This window comes from Uranotaenia lowii, chromosome 1 (assembly GCF_029784155.1).
Source record: "Uranotaenia lowii strain MFRU-FL chromosome 1, ASM2978415v1, whole genome shotgun sequence".
Taxonomy (NCBI): Eukaryota; Metazoa; Arthropoda; class Insecta; order Diptera; family Culicidae; genus Uranotaenia; species Uranotaenia lowii.
In genome coordinates, this window is record NC_073691.1 from 199,595,895 (window position 1) to 199,618,580 (window position 22,686).

At 31.9% G+C, this 22,686-nt stretch overlaps 2 protein-coding genes across 5 annotated transcripts in view; one reads left to right on the plus strand and one right to left on the minus strand.

Moving 5' to 3' along the window:
- The window catches only part of LOC129743304 (uncharacterized), a 535,624-nt gene extending 516,914 nt beyond the window's left edge, over positions 1-18,710 (minus strand). The window contains exons 1-3 of one of the 2 annotated variants that reach the window (XM_055735293.1): positions 18,403-18,709; positions 11,612-12,547; positions 7,500-8,142 (exon numbers count right to left, since the gene is read on the minus strand). In XM_055735293.1, coding sequence (XP_055591268.1) covers positions 7,966-8,142; positions 11,612-12,547; positions 18,403-18,513 — 1,224 coding nt within the window. In that variant the 5' untranslated portion in view covers positions 18,514-18,709 and the 3' untranslated portion in view covers positions 7,500-7,965. Of the gene's footprint in view, positions 1-7,499; positions 8,143-11,611; positions 12,548-18,402 lie in introns of those variants that run through there. The other variant, XM_055735300.1, reaches the window with a different exon arrangement.
- LOC129743266 (cadherin-89D) overlaps positions 1-22,686 on the plus strand; it is a 111,749-nt gene that overhangs the window by 29,969 nt on the left and 59,094 nt on the right. The window lies entirely within an intron of this gene.

Genomic DNA, 22,686 nt, shown 5'->3' on the forward strand with positions numbered 1-22,686 from the left:
CGTGCTCTTTTTCACTAACGGAGTATCCATTTTTGCCGTTCTTCACCTTCCGGTCGATGGTTAGGTTCTCGAAGTATCGTTTTAGTACTCTGCTGATCGTGGATTGGACGATTCCTAGCATCTTACCGATGTCCCGATGTGACAACTCCGGATTATTGAAATGAGTGCGCAGGATTAGTTCAAGACGCTCTTTTTCGTTCGAAGACATTTTTCCAAATTTACGAAAAATTTACAGTGAAGCATGGCCAACTTGATCTATACACTCTTATCTGATTATAAGTGAAAGCTGAAAATATAATTCCTATAAATTAAATTTCTACAGCGTTTTTTCCTTGATACAATTTTATGTGACACACCCTTTACAATTACATCAAGGTCACTATAAACTAGATTTCTTGGACCGATATTTAGAAAAATGTTGTACTTTACTATGAAATTTGATGGACCAGATGGCTATCCGTACTATGGGGATGCAATTGCAATTGGATCGGGAGTGGAGATGAGCAGAAACATCCGCGGTGAGAAATTCTTGAGTTGTAAAATTAGCTAATCGCCGCGAAAAATTGTTTGTTTTTATTATCGACTTTTTTCGGCGAATAAATAACTACAAAATTACTTTCCAGTTGGTCCGGACGTTTCGAGCTACTTTTGGCTTTTCACTCCTCTTCAGCGGACCTTAAATTAAATTTATTTTCTTATAATCTACCATGTTACTACACTATTTTAAGCTTACTTAATCTAGCGATCGTCTATTCTACTGTTTGTAGTTATTTCTTACTTTTGATGTTATTTTTATTTATTTGTCTGTCAGTGTTTTGATCTTAGGTAAAATGGAGTTGTAGGCTGACTTAAAATTTATAGAGTCCTTCTTGTGTTATATTTCAAGAATTTTCATGTTTTTAAAGTAAAAAATATGACCATGTTCTATGCTATGTGGCTAAGTTTTGAAGTTTTATCTTTAGTTTTTGTAAAAATTGTGTTTTAACTTTGTCTAAGGACTTAAAGGCAACGTTGATGTCATATTGCTGACGAACCGCGTGGCAAATGTAAACAATAACAGAGAGGCGCGAGTGAGAGAGAACGTCAATTCGCTATTGTTCTAGGAATCGACGAAGAGTGAATTTGTAGTATTCACTGGAATAGATGCCAGGTGAACAAATGAGAAATCATAAGAGAAGTGTTGCCACTACAACGGATGGATAATCCGACATATCAATCACTACTGTAAGCTTACTTGATTATATGACTTGACGAGAATAAAGATGATTAGGTTATCAGTTTCCGATATAAAATAGTACTACATCTTTTTGATATCTCAACATGTGTGTACGTACTTACAGCTTGATAAATCATCGAGCTGAATCATGAAAAAGGTCTCAAACTCATTTTGGTTCTTTCATAATGATCGATAACTTGGTAAGGGAAAGGCGGGCTATATGCGCATATTAAGGAAAGTGGTAATTTTCTCCGATATTCTAATAGATAGTAGTCTGAAAACTAAATGCACATGTGCGGACATCTGTTTTATATACGTTAGATCAACTTTTCTGTTAAAAATTTCTTACAGTTTTTGTGAAAATAATTTAATGATAAAAGAAGTCAAAATTTTCGAAACTGGCGGGTTAAATGCACATATTTATGTTTTTAGCTATATTTCATTTACACTTGCAATATTTTGATATTTTTTAATTGAAAATAGTAGAAACAGAAGTGAGGCATACGCCCGAGCTGAAATTTTGGCGAAATTTTAGTGTTCACTAGTTATTGTGTATTAAACATAGTTAGGTATGAATTATGGCCATAGTTCATGGTAATATTTTGTTCATATCGTATTTTTATTGGATCAGTATTAAGCTCTTCCATTTTCACTATAAAATTGTTATTTTGGCGTACATTTTATATTTCAATGATAAAAAGAAAAATAATTCAAGATTTACCTTTTTTTTCTTAATAAAGGCATTTAACCTGCCTGATATGGGCATTCAAAACCTGTCTCTTATTCCAATATCTTATCATTTACAACTTTGCAAAAGCTTCAATTTGTTAAATTTCCGATTTTCAGATGAAAAAGAAAGAAAAACCATTAACATTTTAGTTAACAGATTCTGTACGCACGATAATTAAAGTACAATATATTACAATACAAATACATTATAGTGCAGCATTTAGTAAAAGTGAAGTATCAAACATTAACGTATACTGCAGAAAAATTACAGATATATCAATGAAATTTGAAAAAAAACAAACAGGAACACGTATTAAATTCTTTTCGAAGCCTATGTTACGCATCTATGAATAAGTTCAGAAAAAGCATTGTGGTTTCACTTGCCTCAATAAACAGGAAAATGTTAACTTACAAACATCTTTCTGTCAACATTTTACTTTCAAAAAGAGTTCTTTGAGAACTGATTTAGCTTTGCAGCAAACGAAAATTGATTTGTTTTAAAAATTTACATATTTTTTATGGTTTATAGTAGTTAAACTATGGTAATAGGAACTTCGATAACTGTTACTCTTCTCGGCAAAAATATCATCATTTGAATTTTTTGTGTGATGGTTACATGAAAATTTTTAGAAAATATTCACAACACCGTTGAAGAATAAACAGATTTTTTTTTTATCAATTCAATATTTGAAAAGTTAAATCTTGAAAAGTTTAAAAAGAGAAAAAATATAAAGTAGTTGTGATTCAGTTGAAAAACAAAATTTAAACATATTTTTTTCTCTTTCAAAAACCATTATTTTCCTAGGTTCATTGAGTAACAGCTTTTTCTTCAAGGCAGTTAAACTACCAGAGTCATTTTTTCCTAATTTATCAGCTTATCATTTTGAATTTAATTTGCATTTATGCTCAAAGTATGTGCTAGTTTTCACTAATCACTAATCACTCATCACTAATCACTAATCACTAATCGTACTTCCACAGCCAGAACTTATGTCTGAGTCCCAAAAAATAATAAAATAGTGTTATTATTCTTCTTTTCTTTGTTCATGTTTTTGATCGTTTTAATATAAAAACATTAAAATGATAAAAAACATAAAATGGTTGGGCCTACCATGGAGCAGAGAACGCAGAGACCTCTGGAACACAGGAAAGCTCCTTTACTCGCTCTTGGAAGTAAAAAAGAGAAGTAGAAAACATTAGTAGAACATGAAACCTTAAGAGCTCTGTATAGAGCTCGAAAGGTTTTATTCAAAAAATAAAAATTCTATAATTTAAATTGATCTTTTATATTACCTTGAAAGATTTCGATAAATTATCAGCTTTCAATTCTAAATATTATTGTATTTCATTTAATATCACTATGGAAAAATAATAATCTATAATGTACTGCCTCCCTCGTGCATGTAAGATATGCTCTGAAGAAGTGTTTTATATATTTGAAGAAGATTTGTGAGACATGATTTGACAAAATTTCCAAGTAAAATCTTCGCCACAAGTGATTTAAATGAAAAAATTACCTTCTCAAAAAACGACAATTAATCAGGTTTATTATCTTTGAGAAATTCGTCTCATTAGCCGTTGGCAATGAAAGCAAGCAACTCTTCTCTTACTCCTCCGGAGTAATCCGCCAACGTTACTTGAATTTTGTTAAATTTTATCTGCATGACTGCATCTCACTTGGGCATATGTAAAAACATGACCGAAACACGTTAGCGTTAGCTAATTCTTTATCTACTCTAAAATTCAATAAGGCAATGACTCAAGAAAAAAGATGAAGCATGTAAGAAAGAGGCAACATTTAACCGAAAAAAAAGCGTGGGAAATTTACACAGAACCAAATTTTACCACGAATATCCTTGGAATAATCCTTGGACAACTAATGATTGCGATTACAGTAAAAACATGATAATTTTTTTAAATTAATTTTGTCGTTATTTTGTGCCATGGTATTGATTCCCTGTGCTCGAATTGGTCATCGCCTCGTACAAAATGCTCTGATATACACAAAAAGCATGACTTACAATACATCACTGAAAACTAATCAATCCAACGGACCATGATCTGGAAAGCCACCAGATGCACCAGAACATTCTGAAATTTGCTTTTTCTGCAATTGACTCCCGAAAATCGAAGAAACTCGAATGTATTTTAAATTTAAAAAAATCCGATTTACTTTAAACCAGTGTTCTGAATATCACTCATTTTCAATGAATGTTTCTGATTGCACTTCGCACCTGAACGTACAACGGTCGGGTTTCGTTATTGATTGCTACTGGACCTACCCGATCATCGATCGTTCAATTCATCGCTAAAATACAGATCACCTCGTACGATGCTTGCTGTCAAAACAGTGCAGCACCATCATCAAATTGGAATCTCACCAATGCGCAATGCATATGGCGAATCTTGTTGGTCTTCGATCAGGAGTGAATGGATCAGGTAGTGAGTGAGTGATACATGAAGCCGATCATTAGCGTATTTTGTTTGATTTGATATATAGCAAATTAATAAATTTATTTGTTGTTATAACGTTTTTTAACATCAGTATGATCAAAATCAAATTGAAGTTGTGTATGTGAGGGAAAGATGTTCACTTTCGCCGTGTTTTTCAAATTTTACAAGTTCTCTTATTAAACAGTCGTCCGTCACGTTAAAACTACTGAGAATTTATGGTGTCCCGCACAACTGTTTGATTTTTCTCGTCCTGCAAAAAATAATTTTGAATTTCATATAATTTAGGCAGATACTGAGTGAGCTACATTCAGAATGGATCAGTTTGTATCTCACTCATCTCCGATATGCGATGTTTGCTAAACCGATGATTCTGAATGATGCGACTCGGTTTGCATAGCTGATAGGAGCGCTGATCGAGATTGCATACCAGCCAGGCGAATCAGTTGCGAGAGGCGCTATCCCATTATACAATCTGAATGTTTCCAACAGGAAACGCATCCTGAGTGTTTGTTTTGATTGATTTTCAGAAGACTGCTTTAAACCTAATTATCATGGAACGGACTCACCAAATAATCTCTGGACCCTGATAGTTGATGATTATCTCCACTTTCCCATCGTCTTTGGGCCGGATTCAGTGCTGTACAGCACATAAGGAAAACGAACGAAAAATCGATAGATTTTTCATTACGCCGAAGAAGGCTTTAGCTCACGATCTCGACCATTTGATCACACTTAACGGAAACTCACCACTTCCGGCAATTCGACACTTAAAAAGTTTTAACATTTTAAATCATTTTTAACGCTTAATATCAAAAGTAATAATTTTGAACGACGGAGAGAAAACAAAACACGACGGTTGCCGACAAATCATGGCCTACCCCATCCACTCAAAGTATGTGCTAGTTTTCAGTATCAAAAGTCGTCAGATTTCATACTATGGCAAGTGCTGTTTGGCATCACTTTAAGTTGTTATATGTCATGGCTACAAGTTTAGTACATGACGAAAAAAATTATTAAGATACTTCTAATCTAACACAGGAAGGTATTTGGGTACGAGATATGTTTCTATGATTGCTACAAATTTTTCTGCATTGCAGTGTGGAGAAGGGAAAGGGCAAAGAGAGTTCCATATAAATTGCGTTGTTTAGCTTGCTAACTTATTAACCAATCAGGGCTTCCATACAAGTTTGTTGGTATAAATTGAGAACTTATCATGCATAAGAAAGAGAGGTAGTTTGCGTACGAATAATTTGATACTCCCTTATTTCTGGGTGGAGTCGGAAAGAAGGAGGCAAGTCTTTATTCATATTATCTTTGGCACAATTTTAAAACTTTACAGACAAATAAGGCGAAATGTTACGCCGAGATACTAAAAATGATTTTATATTAGTTCGTGAGCACTTCTTGCCTTGGAAAAGGGGAAGGGCTGGATGTCCATATCATTAAAACATACATTTTGACATCATTATAAACTCTTTGAAGTTAATTAAAACAGAGTAAAAGTTTCAGATCTGGAAAAACAAATTTTGTGATCAATTTTAAGAAAATATTATTATACTGAAATTCGAAGCTCCAGTTTCAGCTCTCTTTTAAACGCGTTCGCTTCTTAGTTATGTTGAAATTCGGTTTGAATGCTGCCTAGGAAATAGAACTAAGTTTCAATTATTTAAACAAATTTAATTCATTTTTGGAAGGTGTAGCAAAGCACACCGGGTCAGCTAGTAAAACCTTAAAAGCATTATGATGAAGATGGGCTTATGATATAGCTCAGTTGGCAAGTCTGTTGTCTCCTGAGCCGATGTCCGTGAGTTCGAGCCCAAGAATAAACATCGAATACAGTTGTACCGGATAAGTTTTTCAATAACAATCCGCCAACTGCAACGTTGATAAAGTCGCGAATGCCATAAAGATGGTAAAACGACTATAATCGAAACAAAAAAAAAATTATGATGAAGATTGTAAAAATATGGCAGAAACTTGAATTACAAATGACCAGCTGTTCTTTCAGCTAAACTGCCAAAGGTATGTAAACGTTTTGATCATCAAATGATAGAAAAAAATTGACAATTAAACAACAAAAGCTAACAGAACTATAACGGAGTTTTCTTAATTTTTTTTGTCATAGTTTAGTCACATTTTTGTCGAATTTTTATCATACTTTTGTCATATTTTAGTAAATTTTTTGGTAACTTTTGCCCGAAAAGCTTTGGTAGGTTAATTAAAACTTTTAAAAATGAAAAAAAAATCACTTGAAATAACCAGAATTGCTACTGGAAATACTGATGATCATATCCAAGAGCATTGAAAAGAAGGAATGTTCTCCCTCAGAAGATCGTAAATCAACTTCCCCATTTTTAATACTCAAAATAAAAAGTCTAAAATTCATCAATTCTGATCAGTTGATAAGTTATAAACACTCTGCAGCTGCTACGCAACTCTGATTTAAACTTTTGCTGCCTCGACTTCGGGGCTTATCAAAATCCAACCTATCGCGCGGGGGCGTGAACTTATCTCATCTTGGTCGTCGCACGGTAGTGATGTGGATTTTACTCATAATTCAACACCCACCCACCAAACTTCCAAACGAAAGCAAAGCTCCGGCAAAAGAGGAGGTGAGAGCTTTTCGAGTGTTGTGTTTTGTTTTATTTTTTTCCCTTTTTTTTTCCTTCCCCAGTGTGTCTTAATAATTCCGAGAAGAGAAAAGAATGTTGATTTTTTCTCACTTCTACACAGGTTGAAAGAGAAAGTTTTTTTGTTTCATTGTTATAACTTTTATTTTTTTTTTTTTGCGCAATTTTTTGTTCATTACTTTTCCGCTGCATCTTTGTACGTGGGTTGACGTTTTTCACACCCTCTCGGGAGGGAAATTGAAATAAATACTCTTTGGGCGTTTGGCTGGATAAGTGGGAGGAAAATTGAACTCAGCCGGTGCAAATTTCGCACCAAGATGTGACAGATTGAAAATGGATTAAACTGAAGAAAAAAAAAACAAAAACTCCTCCAGACTAAAGCAGCCGAACTAATTGACTCGGATTTTTGTGAAGTCCTCTCTTTTGACAGGTGTCAAGGTGACGTTTCGGATGAGATTCCTCTAAAAGGGTTTTAAAGCTCGTGTGATTTATTTCCTAAGTTCAAGTACAATTGCTCGATTGATTGATAACATTTTTGTGTCATTTGTTTGCTGTATATTTATTCTAGTGGATTTGTAAACTGGATTTCTTACTCAGACAGCTCAAGCTGAAGAGTTTTAAACTTGAACCTATATGCCCTAAGAACTAGTTAACAACTTTTTTGCTCTGACTAAATCAACATCCAGCCTTGGGTCAAGACCATCAACAAATTCAACAAAGTTAACCCTTCATTTCATGATTTTTTATTTTTCCTTAAAAATCATTTTTTTCAGTTGGAAATGATGAGTACATCAAGAAAAAAAATTAAAATAAAATACGATTTTTCACTTTTTCCATACATTAATTGTTGCATATTTGTTACTTTATGAAACGAAGGGTTAAACCCCATACAATATTGCTTCGATTATTTTGGTTTCTGATCCGAGCCAACCGGACTCAGTTGTAATCCAGCACAATCTGGCACCCGGCTGGAAGAAGCGCCCTCAAGGGTTCAAAATCGTCGTACCGCACCCGCCGGAAGCCCTCACGATTGTCGAACAGGAAGCACGAATCTAGCACCAGCTGCCGCAAATTGGGCAATTTTAGGGACTGATCGGTGAGTGTTAGAGTTTCCTGGAAAGGAAGGAAAAGATACAAAAAAAAAAAAGAAAATAAAGTCACTGGTGTAAGTTTTCATTTTAAAAAAATGAAACCCACAGTAAAGATTCGTTACGCAACATGACTATTAAAATCTTTTTTTAAAACATAAAAATATTGAACGAACAAAATTAGAAACAATTAAACAAATATGACAAAACTGGATCAAAGATTCAAAAAAAGGACACAAATCTGAAACAAAATCATACAAAAATTAAACAAAAATAGAACAAAAACGGCACAAAAATAACAAAAACATGACATGAATGAAAAAAATGACAAAAATGACAAAATTGACAAAAATGACAAAAATGACAAAAATGACAAAAATGACAAAAATGACAAAAAATGACAAAAATGACAAAAATGACAAAAATGACAAAAATGACAAAAATGACAAAAATGACAAAAATGACAAAAATGACAAAAATGACAAAAATGACAAAAATGGCAAAAATGACAAAAATGACAAAAATGACAAAAATGACAAAAATGACAAAAATGACAAAAATGACAAAAATGACAAAAATGACAAAAATGACAAAAATGACAAAAATGACAAAAATGACAAAAATGACAAAAATGACAAAAATGACAAAAATGACAAAAATGACAAAAATGACAAAAATGACAAAAATGACAAAAATGACAAAAATGACAAAAATGACAAAAATGACAAAAATGACAAAAATGACAAAAATGACAAAAATGACAAAAATGACAAAAATGACAAAAATGACAAAAATGACAAAAATGACAAAAATGACAAAAATGACAAAAATGACAAAAATGACAAAAATGACAAAAATGACAAAAATGACAAAAATGACAAAAATGACAAAAATGACAAAAATGACAAAAATGACAAAAATGACCAAAATGACAAAAATGACAAAAATGACAAAAATGACAAAAATGACAAAAATGACAAAAATGACAAAAATGACAAAAATGACAAAAATGACAAAAATGACAAAAATGACAAAAATGACAAAAATGACAAAAATTACAAAAATGACAAAAATGACAAAAATGACAAAAATGACAAAAATGACAAAAATGACAAAAATGACAAAAATGACAAAAATGACAAAAATGACAAAAATGACAAAAATGACAAAAATGACAAAAATGACAAAAATGACAAAAATGACAAAAATGACAAAAATGACAAAAATGACAAAAATGACAAAAATGACAAAAATGACAAAAATGACAAAAATGACAAAAATGGCAAAAATGACAAAAATGACAAAAATGACAAAAATGACAAAAATGACAAAAATGACAAAAATGACAAAAATGACAAAAATGACAAAAATGACAAAAATGACAAAAATGACAAAAATGACAAAAATGACAAAAATGACAAAAATGACAAAAATGACAAAAATGACAAAAATGACAAAAATGACAAAAATGACAAAAATGACAAAAATGACAAAAATGACAAAAATGACAAAAATGACAAAAATGACAAAAATGACAAAAATGACAAAAATGACAAAAATGACAAAAATGACAAAAATGACAAAAATGACAAAAATGACAAAAATGACAAAAATGACAAAAATGACAAAAATGACAAAAATGACAAAAATGACAAAAATGACAAAAATGACAAAAATGACAAAAATGACAAAAATGACAAAAATGACAAAAATGACAAAAATGACAAAAATGACAAAAATGACAAAAATGACAAAAATGACAAAAATGACAAAAATGACAAAAATGACAAAAATGACAAAAATGACAAAAATGACAAAAATGACAAAAATGACAAAAATGACAAGAATGACAAAAATGACAAAAATGACAAAAATGACAAAAATGACAAAAATGTCAAAAATGACAAAAATGACAAAAATGACAAAAATGACAAAAATGACAAAAATGACAAAAATGACAAAAATGACAAAAATGACAAAAATGACAAAAATGACAAAAATGACAAAAATGACAAAAATTACAAAAATGACAAAATATTCAAAAACTACAAAAATTACAAAAATTACAAAAATGACAAAAATGACAAAAATTAATAAAATTACAAAAAATTACAAAAATGACAAAAATGACAAAAATGACAAAAATGATAAAAATGACAAAAATGACAAAAATGACAAAAATGACAAAAATGACAAAAATGACAAAAATGACAATAATGACAAAAATGACAAAAATGACAAAAATGACAAAAATGACAAAAATGACAAAAATGACAAAAATGACAAAAATGACAAAAATGACAAAAATGACAAAAATGACAAAAATGACAAAAATGACAAAAATGACAAAAATGACAAAAATGACAAAAATGACAAAAATGACAAAAATGACAAAAATGACAAAAATGACAAAAATGACAAAAATGACAAAAATGACAAAAATGACAAAAATGACAAAAATGACAAAAATGACAAAAATGACAAAAATGACAAAAATGACAAAAATGACAAAAATGACAAAAATGACAAAAATGACAAAAATGACAAAAATGACAAAAATGACAAAAATGACAAAAATGACAAAAATGACAAAAATGACAAAAATGACAAAAATGACAAAAATGACAAAAATGACAAAAATGACAAAAATGACAAAAATGACAAAAATGACAAAAATGACAAAAATGACAAAAATGACAAAAATGACAAAAATGACAAAAATGACAAAAATGACAAAAATGACAAAAATGACAAAAATGACAAAAATGACAAAAATGACAAAAATGACAAAAATGACAAAAATGACAAAAATGACAAAAGTGACAAAAATGACAAAAATAAACAAAATAACCAAAATGACAAAAAATGACAAAAAATGATAATAATGATTTTTTTAACAAAAATGGATCGTAAATAGAACAAAAATGGAACATAAATAGTTCTTATATGCACAACAATTGCACAAAAATGACACAAAAATGTTTTAAAAAATGGCACAAAAATAGCTTAAAAACTGCACATCAATGACACGAACACGAGACAAGGATAATATAAAAATTACACAAGAATGACACAAAAATTGCTTAAAATTTATACAAAAATGACAAAAATTGCACAAAACTGACACAAAAAGGACACAAAAATGACAGAAAAATGTAACAAAAATGGCACAAAAATGACACAAAAGTGACACTAAAGTGACACAAAAATGACACAAAATAGGCATTAAAAATGTGTTTTAAAAATTTCACGATAATGTCACAAAAATGACACAAAAATGGCACAAAAATTTCACAAAAATTAAACCATTATAACACAAAAACGATACAAAAATGTCACAAATATCGCAAAAAAAGCACACAAATGAGAAAAATGACAAAAATGACCCAAAAAAAGCACAAAATGTCACAATGATGACACAAATATGACACAAAATGACACAAAATGACACAATAATCGCCTGACCTGTCCAGTTCAAAGATAAATTAACCTACCATATGACACTCGACCAGGATCAGCTTCTGCAGTCGGTGGCCGGTGGGACTCATCAATCTCAACGCATCCTCAGCAATGACTACGCCGCCAAGTTCGAAGGCGCTCAGATTCGGAAGATGGGCCAACGCTTCGAAGACCTGCTCGGCCAGAATGGTTTGCCGGGAGCTAAAGTGAACGCAGAGCCGACCCACGGAACTAACGTTTTCCAGGATGAACTGCATCGATCGAGGCGCATCGGTTCCGGTGGTGTGCACAAAGTATCGCTTGAGGCCGTCCGTTTTGAAGTAGAAGTTGGCCTCATCGGTGACGTTTATGAGCGATAGATTCTCCAAACTTGGTAGATAAACTGGAGGTTGTGGAGGTCTCACGTAGGGATAGTAGTCGCTTATGAGAAGCAGTTTGAGTTGGGTAAGGAGCGAAAGTTTTTCCAGGGCCTTGGCATTGGTGATGTTCATTTCGGCAATGACCAGATCCTGTAGCTCGGTTGAGTACTCGCAGATGGCCGCCAGCATGGATTCCTTGAGACCCATCCCGAGGGGAATGTACTTGGCCCGGGTGTCAATCAGCTGCAGCTTATGACTCCGGAGATGTCGCTCCGAGACACAAGATTCCAGCCGCAGGTCGGCCATGTTGAAGTAAAGAGATTCGGCGTACTGCGAGATTAAGCGCACTATCAGCTTGACAATCTTGAGCCGCGATTCCGTCAGCGGGCAGCCGAGGTTGGCTTTCAGAATGATGCTGTAGTACTCCCGCTCCGAGCGTTCCAATATCTGGGCAATCTGCTTGAGCTGCGGAAGCGATTCATTCAGACTGATTACCAACTTGAACCGTTTGATGTACAGTTCCGAGAACAGTATCTGGTGCCATCGGTGGCAGACGGACGCCGCAATTTTGATGTCCTCCAGCGGAAGGTAGTCGAAGATATCGCACAGTATCTGCAAACATAAATTACTGCTTTAGTGGCGCTGCGCATGAAGGGGGTTACCAGCTGGTGGTCGATAGGTTGCGTTGAAGATATTTATTACTTGAAGTTTTTTTTTAACAACTGTAAAACATTTCTATCGCAGTTGTAAGAGGTCAAAGGCTTAAGAGAATGTTGATTCAAACATAACATGTACTTTATTATTAATTTAGATAAATAGCTTTCCAAGAAGATTATGATTACAAAAATTGAGAAATGAAAAACCAAGACACACTTATAAAAATTAGTTCAAATAATTGAAATAGTTCGACTTTAAATGCGGTAAATTAATTTGAAAATTGATACAAAATTTGAAGATGGAAAAGATAACACAAAACAAAACAGGACCGCAAAAGTAGAATCAGCGCATTGAGAGGACAGCTGAATTAGAAGTAATGGCGAGTTGAGAGGACAGCCAAATGTTTGCGTGTTAGGAGGACTGCAAAAGTAGAACCAGCGTGTCGGGAGGACAGCTGAAATGAAATCAAATGTCAGTTGAGAAGAAAATCAATTATTTGCGTGTTGGGAGGACCGCAAAAGTAGAACCAGCGCATTGAGAGGACAGCTGAAATGAAATCAACGGCGAGTTGAGAGGACAGTCAATTAGAGTCTGCGTGTTGAGAGGACAGCTGAATTGAAAGTAATGGCGAGTTGAGAGGATAGCCATCATTTGCATTTTAGGAGGACCGCAAAGTTAGAATCAGCGTTTTGAGAGGACAGTTGATTTAATATTGATGGCGAGTTAAGAGAACAGCCAATTGTGTGCGTGTTGGGAGGACCGCAAAAGTAGAAGAACAAAAAAGTTTAATCAACGTTTTGAGAGGACAGCTGAATGAAAAAATGAGATAATCAGCTTCACATTAGAGCAGATTTCAAAAACAGACTATGAATTACAAGTTGGTTGTAGAGAGATGATCTCACGTAAACAGATGACACTAATTTACAGCATTTTTGAACTTAGTAAAATGAAGGTCATTTTTAATGTAAGATCTGACGCTGAATCCGAAAATTAAATTCAAAAAAATCTCAGTAGAACAGTTTTTGAGTTATGCTCCAAATATGAAATTTTGGAAAAATAAAAAAAGTTCTTGTACTTAGATGAAAATATCTCGGACGGCAAAACAGGAATTTGAAAGCCTTTTTTTGCATATTGAAGGTGAATAAATTTTCTATCGATCATCTGAACACTGTTTTTGCGTATGACCAACATTATTGTTGATATTAGTGACGCATTTTTTTAGAGAAAATTTTGTTTCAGGGAAAGTTTTAGACTCGATGGTAACATTTAAAAAATCTTCGCGTGAAATATTTGTCTCAACTTAGGCTTTAAGAAAATCAACCATCAAAAACAATCGGCTTGTGATAAAAAAGTTATTGATGAAAATTCAATATTTTTCGTTCCTCCCGGGCAAAATACCTTACAATTTTATTCACGTTTGAGACTCAAGCAACCCCTCCCTATGATCAAATCTTCCTGAAATTTGGCATGTGACCTTTTGGTAAGCTAATAAATAATTTTGACTTGGAGCGAGTTAGATTTATCATGTTTCATTCTTCCTATACTATGATAAGTGTACTGCGGTTCGTTAAATTATTAAAAACTCCAAAAATTTCAGTTATGGTAAAGTAGCCATAACTTCTTAAATTTTCAACCGATTTTGATAAATAACCACTTGAAATCTTTGTCTTAAATTGACATTTAAGCGTAAAAGAAAATCAGATTTTTTAAATGCTATCATCGAGTCTAAAACTTTCGTTGAAACAAAATTTTCTTTAAAAAATTGCGTTTTTTATAATTTTTTTTCTCATAAAGTCACTAATATCAACAAAACTGTTGGTCAAACGCAAAAACAGTGTTCAGATGATCGATAGAAAACTTATTCACCTTCAATATACAAAAAAAGGTTTTCAAATTCCTGTTATGCCATCCGAGATATTTTCATCTAAGTACAAGAACTTTTTTTATTTTTTCAAAATTTCATATTTGGAGCATAACTCAAAAACTGTTCTACTGAGATTTTTTTGAATTTCATTTTCGGGTTCAGCGCCCGATTTTACATTAAAAATGACCTTCAGTTTACTAAGTTCAAAAATGCTGTAAACTAGTGCAATTAGTGATTTAAAAAAGCCTACTAATAACTTTATACTAGGCTTGGCTACATTTGCACAATGAAAGTTTGAGTTACTAAATAGCTTATTACTTTCATCAATGGATTTGCTCGTTGAATTTGCTCAAGAGTCAGGTAGATATCGCTTATTTGATTTGAACATACTTGTTCTTAGCTCAAATAAAAAATTACTAAATCTTCCGAACTCCAAACTGAGCAACTACAAAAATTTAAATTAACAAAGTGAAAGTTAGAGCTTAAAATGTAAATTACAAAAGTCAGAGGTTAAAGTTTATAACTGATTCCTGCCAACTCTATCCAAATTTAAAAGTTTAGTATGAAATATTACTCTTGAAAAAAAAAACTACAAATTACTGATGTTGAACACAAGACTAAGGAAATTTTGAATTTTTTGAATTTTTTTTGCGTGAATTTAACTTGTTTCATTATCAGCAAGTATGTACTTTTTCAAAATCATAATTGAATTTCTGTCGACAATTAAAAAAAATAAACATCAGGATTTAATTCTTTATTAAAACTTGCCGATAAACTGAAAAATTACTTTATATTTGTGATTTTCAGGTCAATAGCGTATGAAACCCCGAATTAAAAATTCATGATTTTGAAATTGAATTGACAATCTCGATTATAAATCTGCGATTTCTTGCGGTTTGTATTTCTGAGCAAAAGAGCCATTTTGATACTTTAATCTTGGTTGTCAAACTCAATTACGAGCAGAATCTGATTCTTTATTTCTGGAACTTTTAGATTTGTTTGGAAAAACTGAATATTTTGTACTGAAAAATCAACATCATTTTTGTTTCTTCTGTGGAACCGAGCCAGCTTATGGTTTTTGTGCCAATATATAAATTATTGAAAGGAAATTATCCGCTGAACAACTTGGTCGAAGACATTAACTTTGAATCTTATTAGCCAAAAAAGTTATAAGCTGTTCAACGAGGGTACGTCTTATGGTATTGATGAAAAATAAATTCAATTGACATCACTGCTTGTGCCTCGCGAAGCATTGCATGAAAAGTAGTCATGCAATACCTTGTTAGGCACCCAGCAGTGGTGTCAATCGAGTTCATTGTTTATAAATTCCTAAAGAGCCTATAGTTAACAAAGAAACGAAATGTCACGACTGGAATTTTCGATTTTCAGTCAGTGTCATTCCAATCTAGCAAAACCAAACAGTCTTAAAGGCAGCCCTACAGCAGGGTTGCAAGCTAATTTTTTCAAAAGAGATCAGACTGCGCCTCTTTGTATGTAGTCTCTTCATCAATTTCAGAAGACATACCTCTGTTAAACAGCTAATTGCTTTTTTACCTAATAAGATACAAAGACACGATCTTCCACAAAGTTGTTCAGCAGAAAAGTTCCTTTAGAAAATTCATAAATTGGCACAGAAATCAAAAGCAAAGTGGGTTCCACAGAGAAACAAAATAGTGTTGATTTTTCAGTAAAAAATATTCAATTTTTCCATACAAACTTAAAAGTTCAAATTTACTTATGTAAACGTTACTTAAAAATTCTGCAAAAAAAACCTGGATGAGTTTTGAACCAAAAAGAAGCTGTTAAGATTCCAGGGTTTGAGAAATTCAAAAATGACCTTAAATTGACTCAGTTTAATTATAATGTTAATATAGAAAATTCATATGAGTTTCAAAAACAACTAACCAAATTTTGAATAAAATACAAAGCAAAATTTAAATTGAATTTCATAACAACTTTTGACAGTTGGTTTCTTAGTCATAATTAAAGTGAAAATTTATAATTCTAAACTGGATACAGAATCCTAAACATGAACACAGAAATACAATTATGATTTTGATAATATGGAATCAGAACCACTTAAATTATTTTGATCTAATTTGTTGGTTTGTAAATGAAACAGTTCACATTTTTGATTTAAGAAACTTTTTACAGATTTCATAAATTCAGACTGTTTCTTTTAAGTTCTAGTTTTTTAGATAACCTTAAAAAATAAGTTAAAAATTAACTATTCAATTTGGTTACTTTTTTTACAAAACCGTAACATAAAAATACTTATTAATTCAATGATCAACTTTCTCAAAGACCGCGAGTAATTTTGAAAAAAAGTTATGGAAGTTTTCTTTCTATTATTTGCTTCTGCCAACCTGAAAAGTACGAAAATTTTGACAAAAATATATAGAAAAGTTAAACTTAATTGAATCATCTTTGACATTTTAAAAATCGTGAGTCAAATCATTTCGCAGTCTTCACAAAGCTGTTGAATAAATTAAAATATTGAACATACAATTTCCAAAAATTCCCTGTAAGAATGTCAGAAGAAGTTGTATTCCTATTTTTGGAATTACTATAAATTGTAGAATTCAATTTTCTGAAAGCGATGTTTCTTTGATACAAGAATATCTTGGCAATTCGGAAAATAACGATATTGGATCTCCGTGGGTAATAATCGTTAACGCATAGATCGTTAAAAAAAAGAACGAAAATCAAAGGTCCCAAGAGACTTTCTTGTGAAACTCCTGAAGTGATCCAGGAGTCCGGTCTACGAGAAAAGAGTATATCCATTTGCAAAGCCAATCAGGTAAATACCCTCTCAACTAGCCTTTTAATTTCTAGCTTTGATTGTAACTCGCTCGGGACTTCTAATAATACTTTAAGGCCGTTCTGTCAACTCGCCTGTCAATTTCCAGCAGCCTTTTCAACTCGATTGGGTTTTAATTTAATGTGGTCAGGTTTTCCTCTCAACTCGCTTGAAATTTCTATAGATTTGTTAACGCTTTCCTCTTAACTCGCCTTTCAATTTCAAGCTGTCCTCTCAACTTGGTTGAAACTTCATTGATTTCTTCAAGCTGTCCTCTCTACTCACCTTTCAATTTCAAGCTGGCCTCAGGCTGTCCTCTCAACTCGCCTAACAAATTCAAGCTGTCCTCTAAACTTGCTTCAAATTTCATTGGTTTGTTCAAGCTGTCTTCCCAACTCGCCTTTCAGTTTCAAGCTGTCTTCTCGATTCACTTGAAATTCCTATCGATTTATTCAGGCTGTCCTCTCAACTCGCCTTTCAAATTCAAGCGGTCCTCTCAACTTGCTTGATTTTTTTTTTTCAATATGTTCAGGTGGCCCTTTCAACGGGCCTCTTAATTTCTAGCTTTAATTTTAACTTGTTCGGAACTTCCAATAATATTTAAGGCTGTCCTCTCAACTCACCCGTCATTTCCCAGCAGCCTTTTCAACTAATTTGAATTTCATTTTAATATGGTCAAGCTATCCCCTCAACTGAAGGAAAGGCAAATCTTGAGTCGCTATTGATTGGAACTCCAGGTAACACCCCGCCATTTTGCCCCTGCCCAAATATAACCCATTTGATACAACAACAATACGGATTTGGCGTTTGAGTTGAAGATTCGAATTGTGACCCTGATAGCATAAGTATAGAAACGGAAAACTATCACCAAAGATCAACTGTTGTTTGCAGTAGATACCTCCATTAATAAAAAAATACTCTAAAGAAATTGTAATTTTCTCCCAAAACCTTCAAGAATTTTTTTTTTCAATCTTTTTTTTTAAATCACACAAGATTATTAACTATGAATCTGAATGTGACTAGAATATTTAAATTTAACTGGAACTTGGAACTCTGGTATATAAATATAACTGGTGCTGGTAGCCCTATTTTCCGGCAGAATAATATCGCAAACTTTGCGACATGCGTTTGTTTATAACCGTATACCTCGAATGGCAGATCGTGCACGTGAAGAAACTGTTCCGGAGATGCTGTCGCTTCACCTTCTGTTGCCTCTGATGCTGATGCTGTTGCTGCTGCTGCTGCGGTGACACTCATTTTCCCGGTCACGTCCAACCGACGGCGATGGCGACCAAGACGTGACAAAGACGACGAAAATGAGGATGACGACGACGACGACGTCGCAGCGGATCCGCGCTTTCGGCAGCACCGAAAAACCGCACTTTTATTACCCACCTCGATCGGAACTTGGCGAGCGCCTCCACTTTCCTTATTTTTTTTCTTCTGGTAGGTATAACTGTGCTACGCTATCCCGAAACGCAAATTAAACTTTTCCAACTTTCTTTCGGTGGCCTCCGCAGTAAAATAACGGCTCCTCTGGCTGCAGTAAGTCAGCACCCGGTCACGTAATACCCGAGAATGATGAAAAGAATATTGATAAATCGATCCGACCAACACCGAAAAAAAAAGAAGCCAGGAGTGGGTTACCAGCAAAATCGGAGCTGCAGACCCAGTTCCGTCAATGTCAAGTTCGACCGTCACACTGCGCTGTGCTGTATGTACACAAAAATCAGCTGAGCTTAGGGTTGAGATTTCTGTCATTGCACACAACTGAAGGATGGAAGGGGAAATTTGAAACCCGAAAGGCAGAACTAGGACGCAGGAAGCAACGAGTTCACCAAAACAAAACATTCGCCTCGCTCGTTGTTGATGGTTCATCTTTGATTACAGTTCGCTGTCAGAAGGATGCGGGATCACACGGAACCGAGAGCATTGAGGCTGCAGGAGGAGATGTACCTACATACTTAAATGCACTTTTGCGCATGTCCGGCGAAATGTGCATGAAGCAGCATGCAAGCCAAGGCTGATGATAATCCATACAAACCAAAAAACGGACGGAAACTAACGTGGCAATGAACACGCTTATGATCGGGAGCGTTGTCATGGCTTGCTGCTCCAATGTTTACATTTGGATCGATGCGACGTCTTGTCTACAGAAGATTTTACAATCTTAAAGTACAAAGTTAAAAATCCATTAAGGGAACTCTTTGACGCGGCCTCCTATCAGCAGGCTTTCAACTGATCCATATTTTTGTTTCGGGAATCAAATCAAATGATAACAGGATGTTTTGTTATGATTTTCCTACTTTTATGTGACGTGGAAAAAACAACTGGGTGATGGACTCAAGTCAATCACATCAACAATAATCAACAATTTTGACAGTTTTGATAATTTTGACTATTTTGACAATTTTAACAATTTTGACAATTTTAAAAGTTTTGCCAATTTTGACAGTTTTGACAAATATGACATTTTTGACAACTTTGACACTAAAAAAAAATTTGAAAATTCTGACAATAAAGGAAATTTTAACCATTTTAACAATTTTGAAATTTTCCAAAATTTTGACAATTTTGACAATTTTCACCATTTCGACAATTTTGTTCATTTTGACAATTTTGACAATCTTGACCATTTTGACAATTTTGACAATTTTGACATAGTTGACAATTTTGACAATTTTGACAATTTTGACAATATTAACATTGTCGACAATTTTGACAATTTGGACAATTTTGACAAATTTGACAATTTTAAAAGTTTTGCCAATTTTGACAGTTTTGACAAATATGACATTTTTGACAACTTTGACACTCAAAAAAAAAATGAAAATTCTGACAATAATGAAAATTTTAACCATTTTAACAATTTTGAAATTTTCCAAAATTTTGACAATTTTGACAATTTTCACCATTTTGACAATTTTGTTCATTTTGACAATTTTGACGATCTTGACAATTTTGACAATTTTGACAATTTTGACATTGTTGAAAATTTTGACAATTTTGACAATATTAACATTGTTGACAATTTTGACAATTTTGACAATTTCGACAATTTTGACAATTTCGACAATTTTGACAATTTTGACAATTTTGACAATTTTGGCAATTTTGGCAATTTTGACCATTTTGACAATTTTGATAATTTTGACAATTTGGACATTTTTGACATTTTTGACATTTTTGACAATTTTGACAATTTTGACATTGTTGACAATTTTGACAATACTAACATTGTTGACAATTTTGACAATTTGGACAATTTTGACAATTTTGACAATTTTGACAATTTTGACAATTTTGACAATTTTAATAATTTTGACAATTTCGACAAATTTGGTAATTTTGATAATTTTGACAACTTTGACCATTTTGACAATTTTGAAAATTTTGACAATTTCGACAATTTCGACAATTTCGACAATTTTGACAATTTTGACAATTTTGGCAATTTTGGTAATTTTGACAATTTTGATAATTTTGACAATTTTGAAAATTTTGATAATTTTGACAATTGTGATAATTTTGAAAATTTTGACAATTTTGAAAATTTTGATAATTTTGACAATTTTGACAATTTTGACAATTTTGACAATTTTGACAATTTTGACAATTTTGACAATTTTGACAATTTTGACAATTTTGACAATTTTGACAATTTTGACAATTTTGACAATTTTGACAATTTTGACAATTTTGACAATTTTGACAATTTTGACAATTTTGACAATTTTGACAATTTTGACAATTTTGACAATTTTGACAATTTTGACAATTTTGACAATTTTGACAATTTTGACAATTTTGACAATTTTGACAATTTTGACAATTTTGACAATTTTGACAATTTTGACAATTTTGACAATTTTGACAATTTTGACAATTTTGACAATTTTGACAATTTTGACAATTTTGACAATTTTGACAATTTTGACAATTTTGACAATTTTGACGATTTTGACAATTTTGACAATTTTGACAATTTTGACAATTTTGACAATTTTGACAATTTTGACAATTTTGACAATTTTGACAATTTTGACAATTTTGACAATTTTGACAATTTTGACAATTTTGACAATTTTGACAATTTTGACAATTTTGACAATTTTGACAATTTTGACAATTTTGACAATTTTGACAATTTTGACAATTTTGACAATTTTGACAATTTTGACAATTTTGACAATTTTGACAATTTTGACAATTTTGACAATTTTGACAATTTTGACAATTTTGACAATTTTGACAATTTTGACAATTTTGACAATTTTGACAATTTTGACAATTTTGACAATTTTGACAATTTTGACAATTTTGACAAATTTTGACAATTTTGACAATTTTGACAATTTTGACAATTTTGACAATTTTGACAATTTTGACAATTTTGACAATTTTGACAATTTTGACAATTTTGACAATTTTGACAATTTTGACAATTTTGACAATTTTGACAATTTTGACAATTTTGACAATTTTGACAATTTTGACTATTTTGACAATTTTGACAATTTTGACAATTTTGACAATTTTGACAATTTTGACAATTTTGACAATTTTGACAATTTTGACAATTTTGACAATTTTGACAATTTTGAGAATTTTGAGAATTTTGAGAATTTTGAGAATTTTGAGAATTTTGAGAATTTTGAGAATTTTGACAATTTTGACAATTTTGACAATTTTGAGAATTTTGACAATTTTGACAATTTTGACAATTTTGACCATTTTGACAATTCTGACAATTTTGACAATTTTGACAATTTTGACAATTTCGACAATTCTGACAATTTTGACAATTTTGACAATTTTGACAATTTTGACAATTTTGACAATTTTGACAATTTTGACAATTTTGACAATTTTGACAATTTTGACAATTTTGACAATTTTGACAATTTTGACAATTTTGACAATTTTGACAATTTTGACAATTTTGACAATTTTGACAATTTTGACAATTTTGACAATTTTGACAATTTTGACAATTGTGACAATTTTGACAATTTTGACAATTTTGACAATTTTGACATTTTTGACAATTTTGACAATTTTGACAATTTTGACAATTTTGACAATTTTGACAATTTTGACAATTTTGACAATTTTGACAATTTTGACAATTTTGACAATTTTGACAATTCTGACAATTTTGACAATTTTGACAATTTTGACAATTTTGACAATTTTGACAATTTTGACAATTTTGACAATTTTGACAATTTTGACAATTTTGACAATTTTGACAATTTTGACAATTTTGACAATTTTGACAATTTTGACAATTTTGACAATTTTGACAATTTTGACAATTTTGACAATTTTGACAATTTTGACAATTTTGACAATTTTATTAATTTAAAATCCTCGAAGTTCATCGTTTTCGTGCTTACAATGATAACTAGTATCGAATTAGCCAGAGTA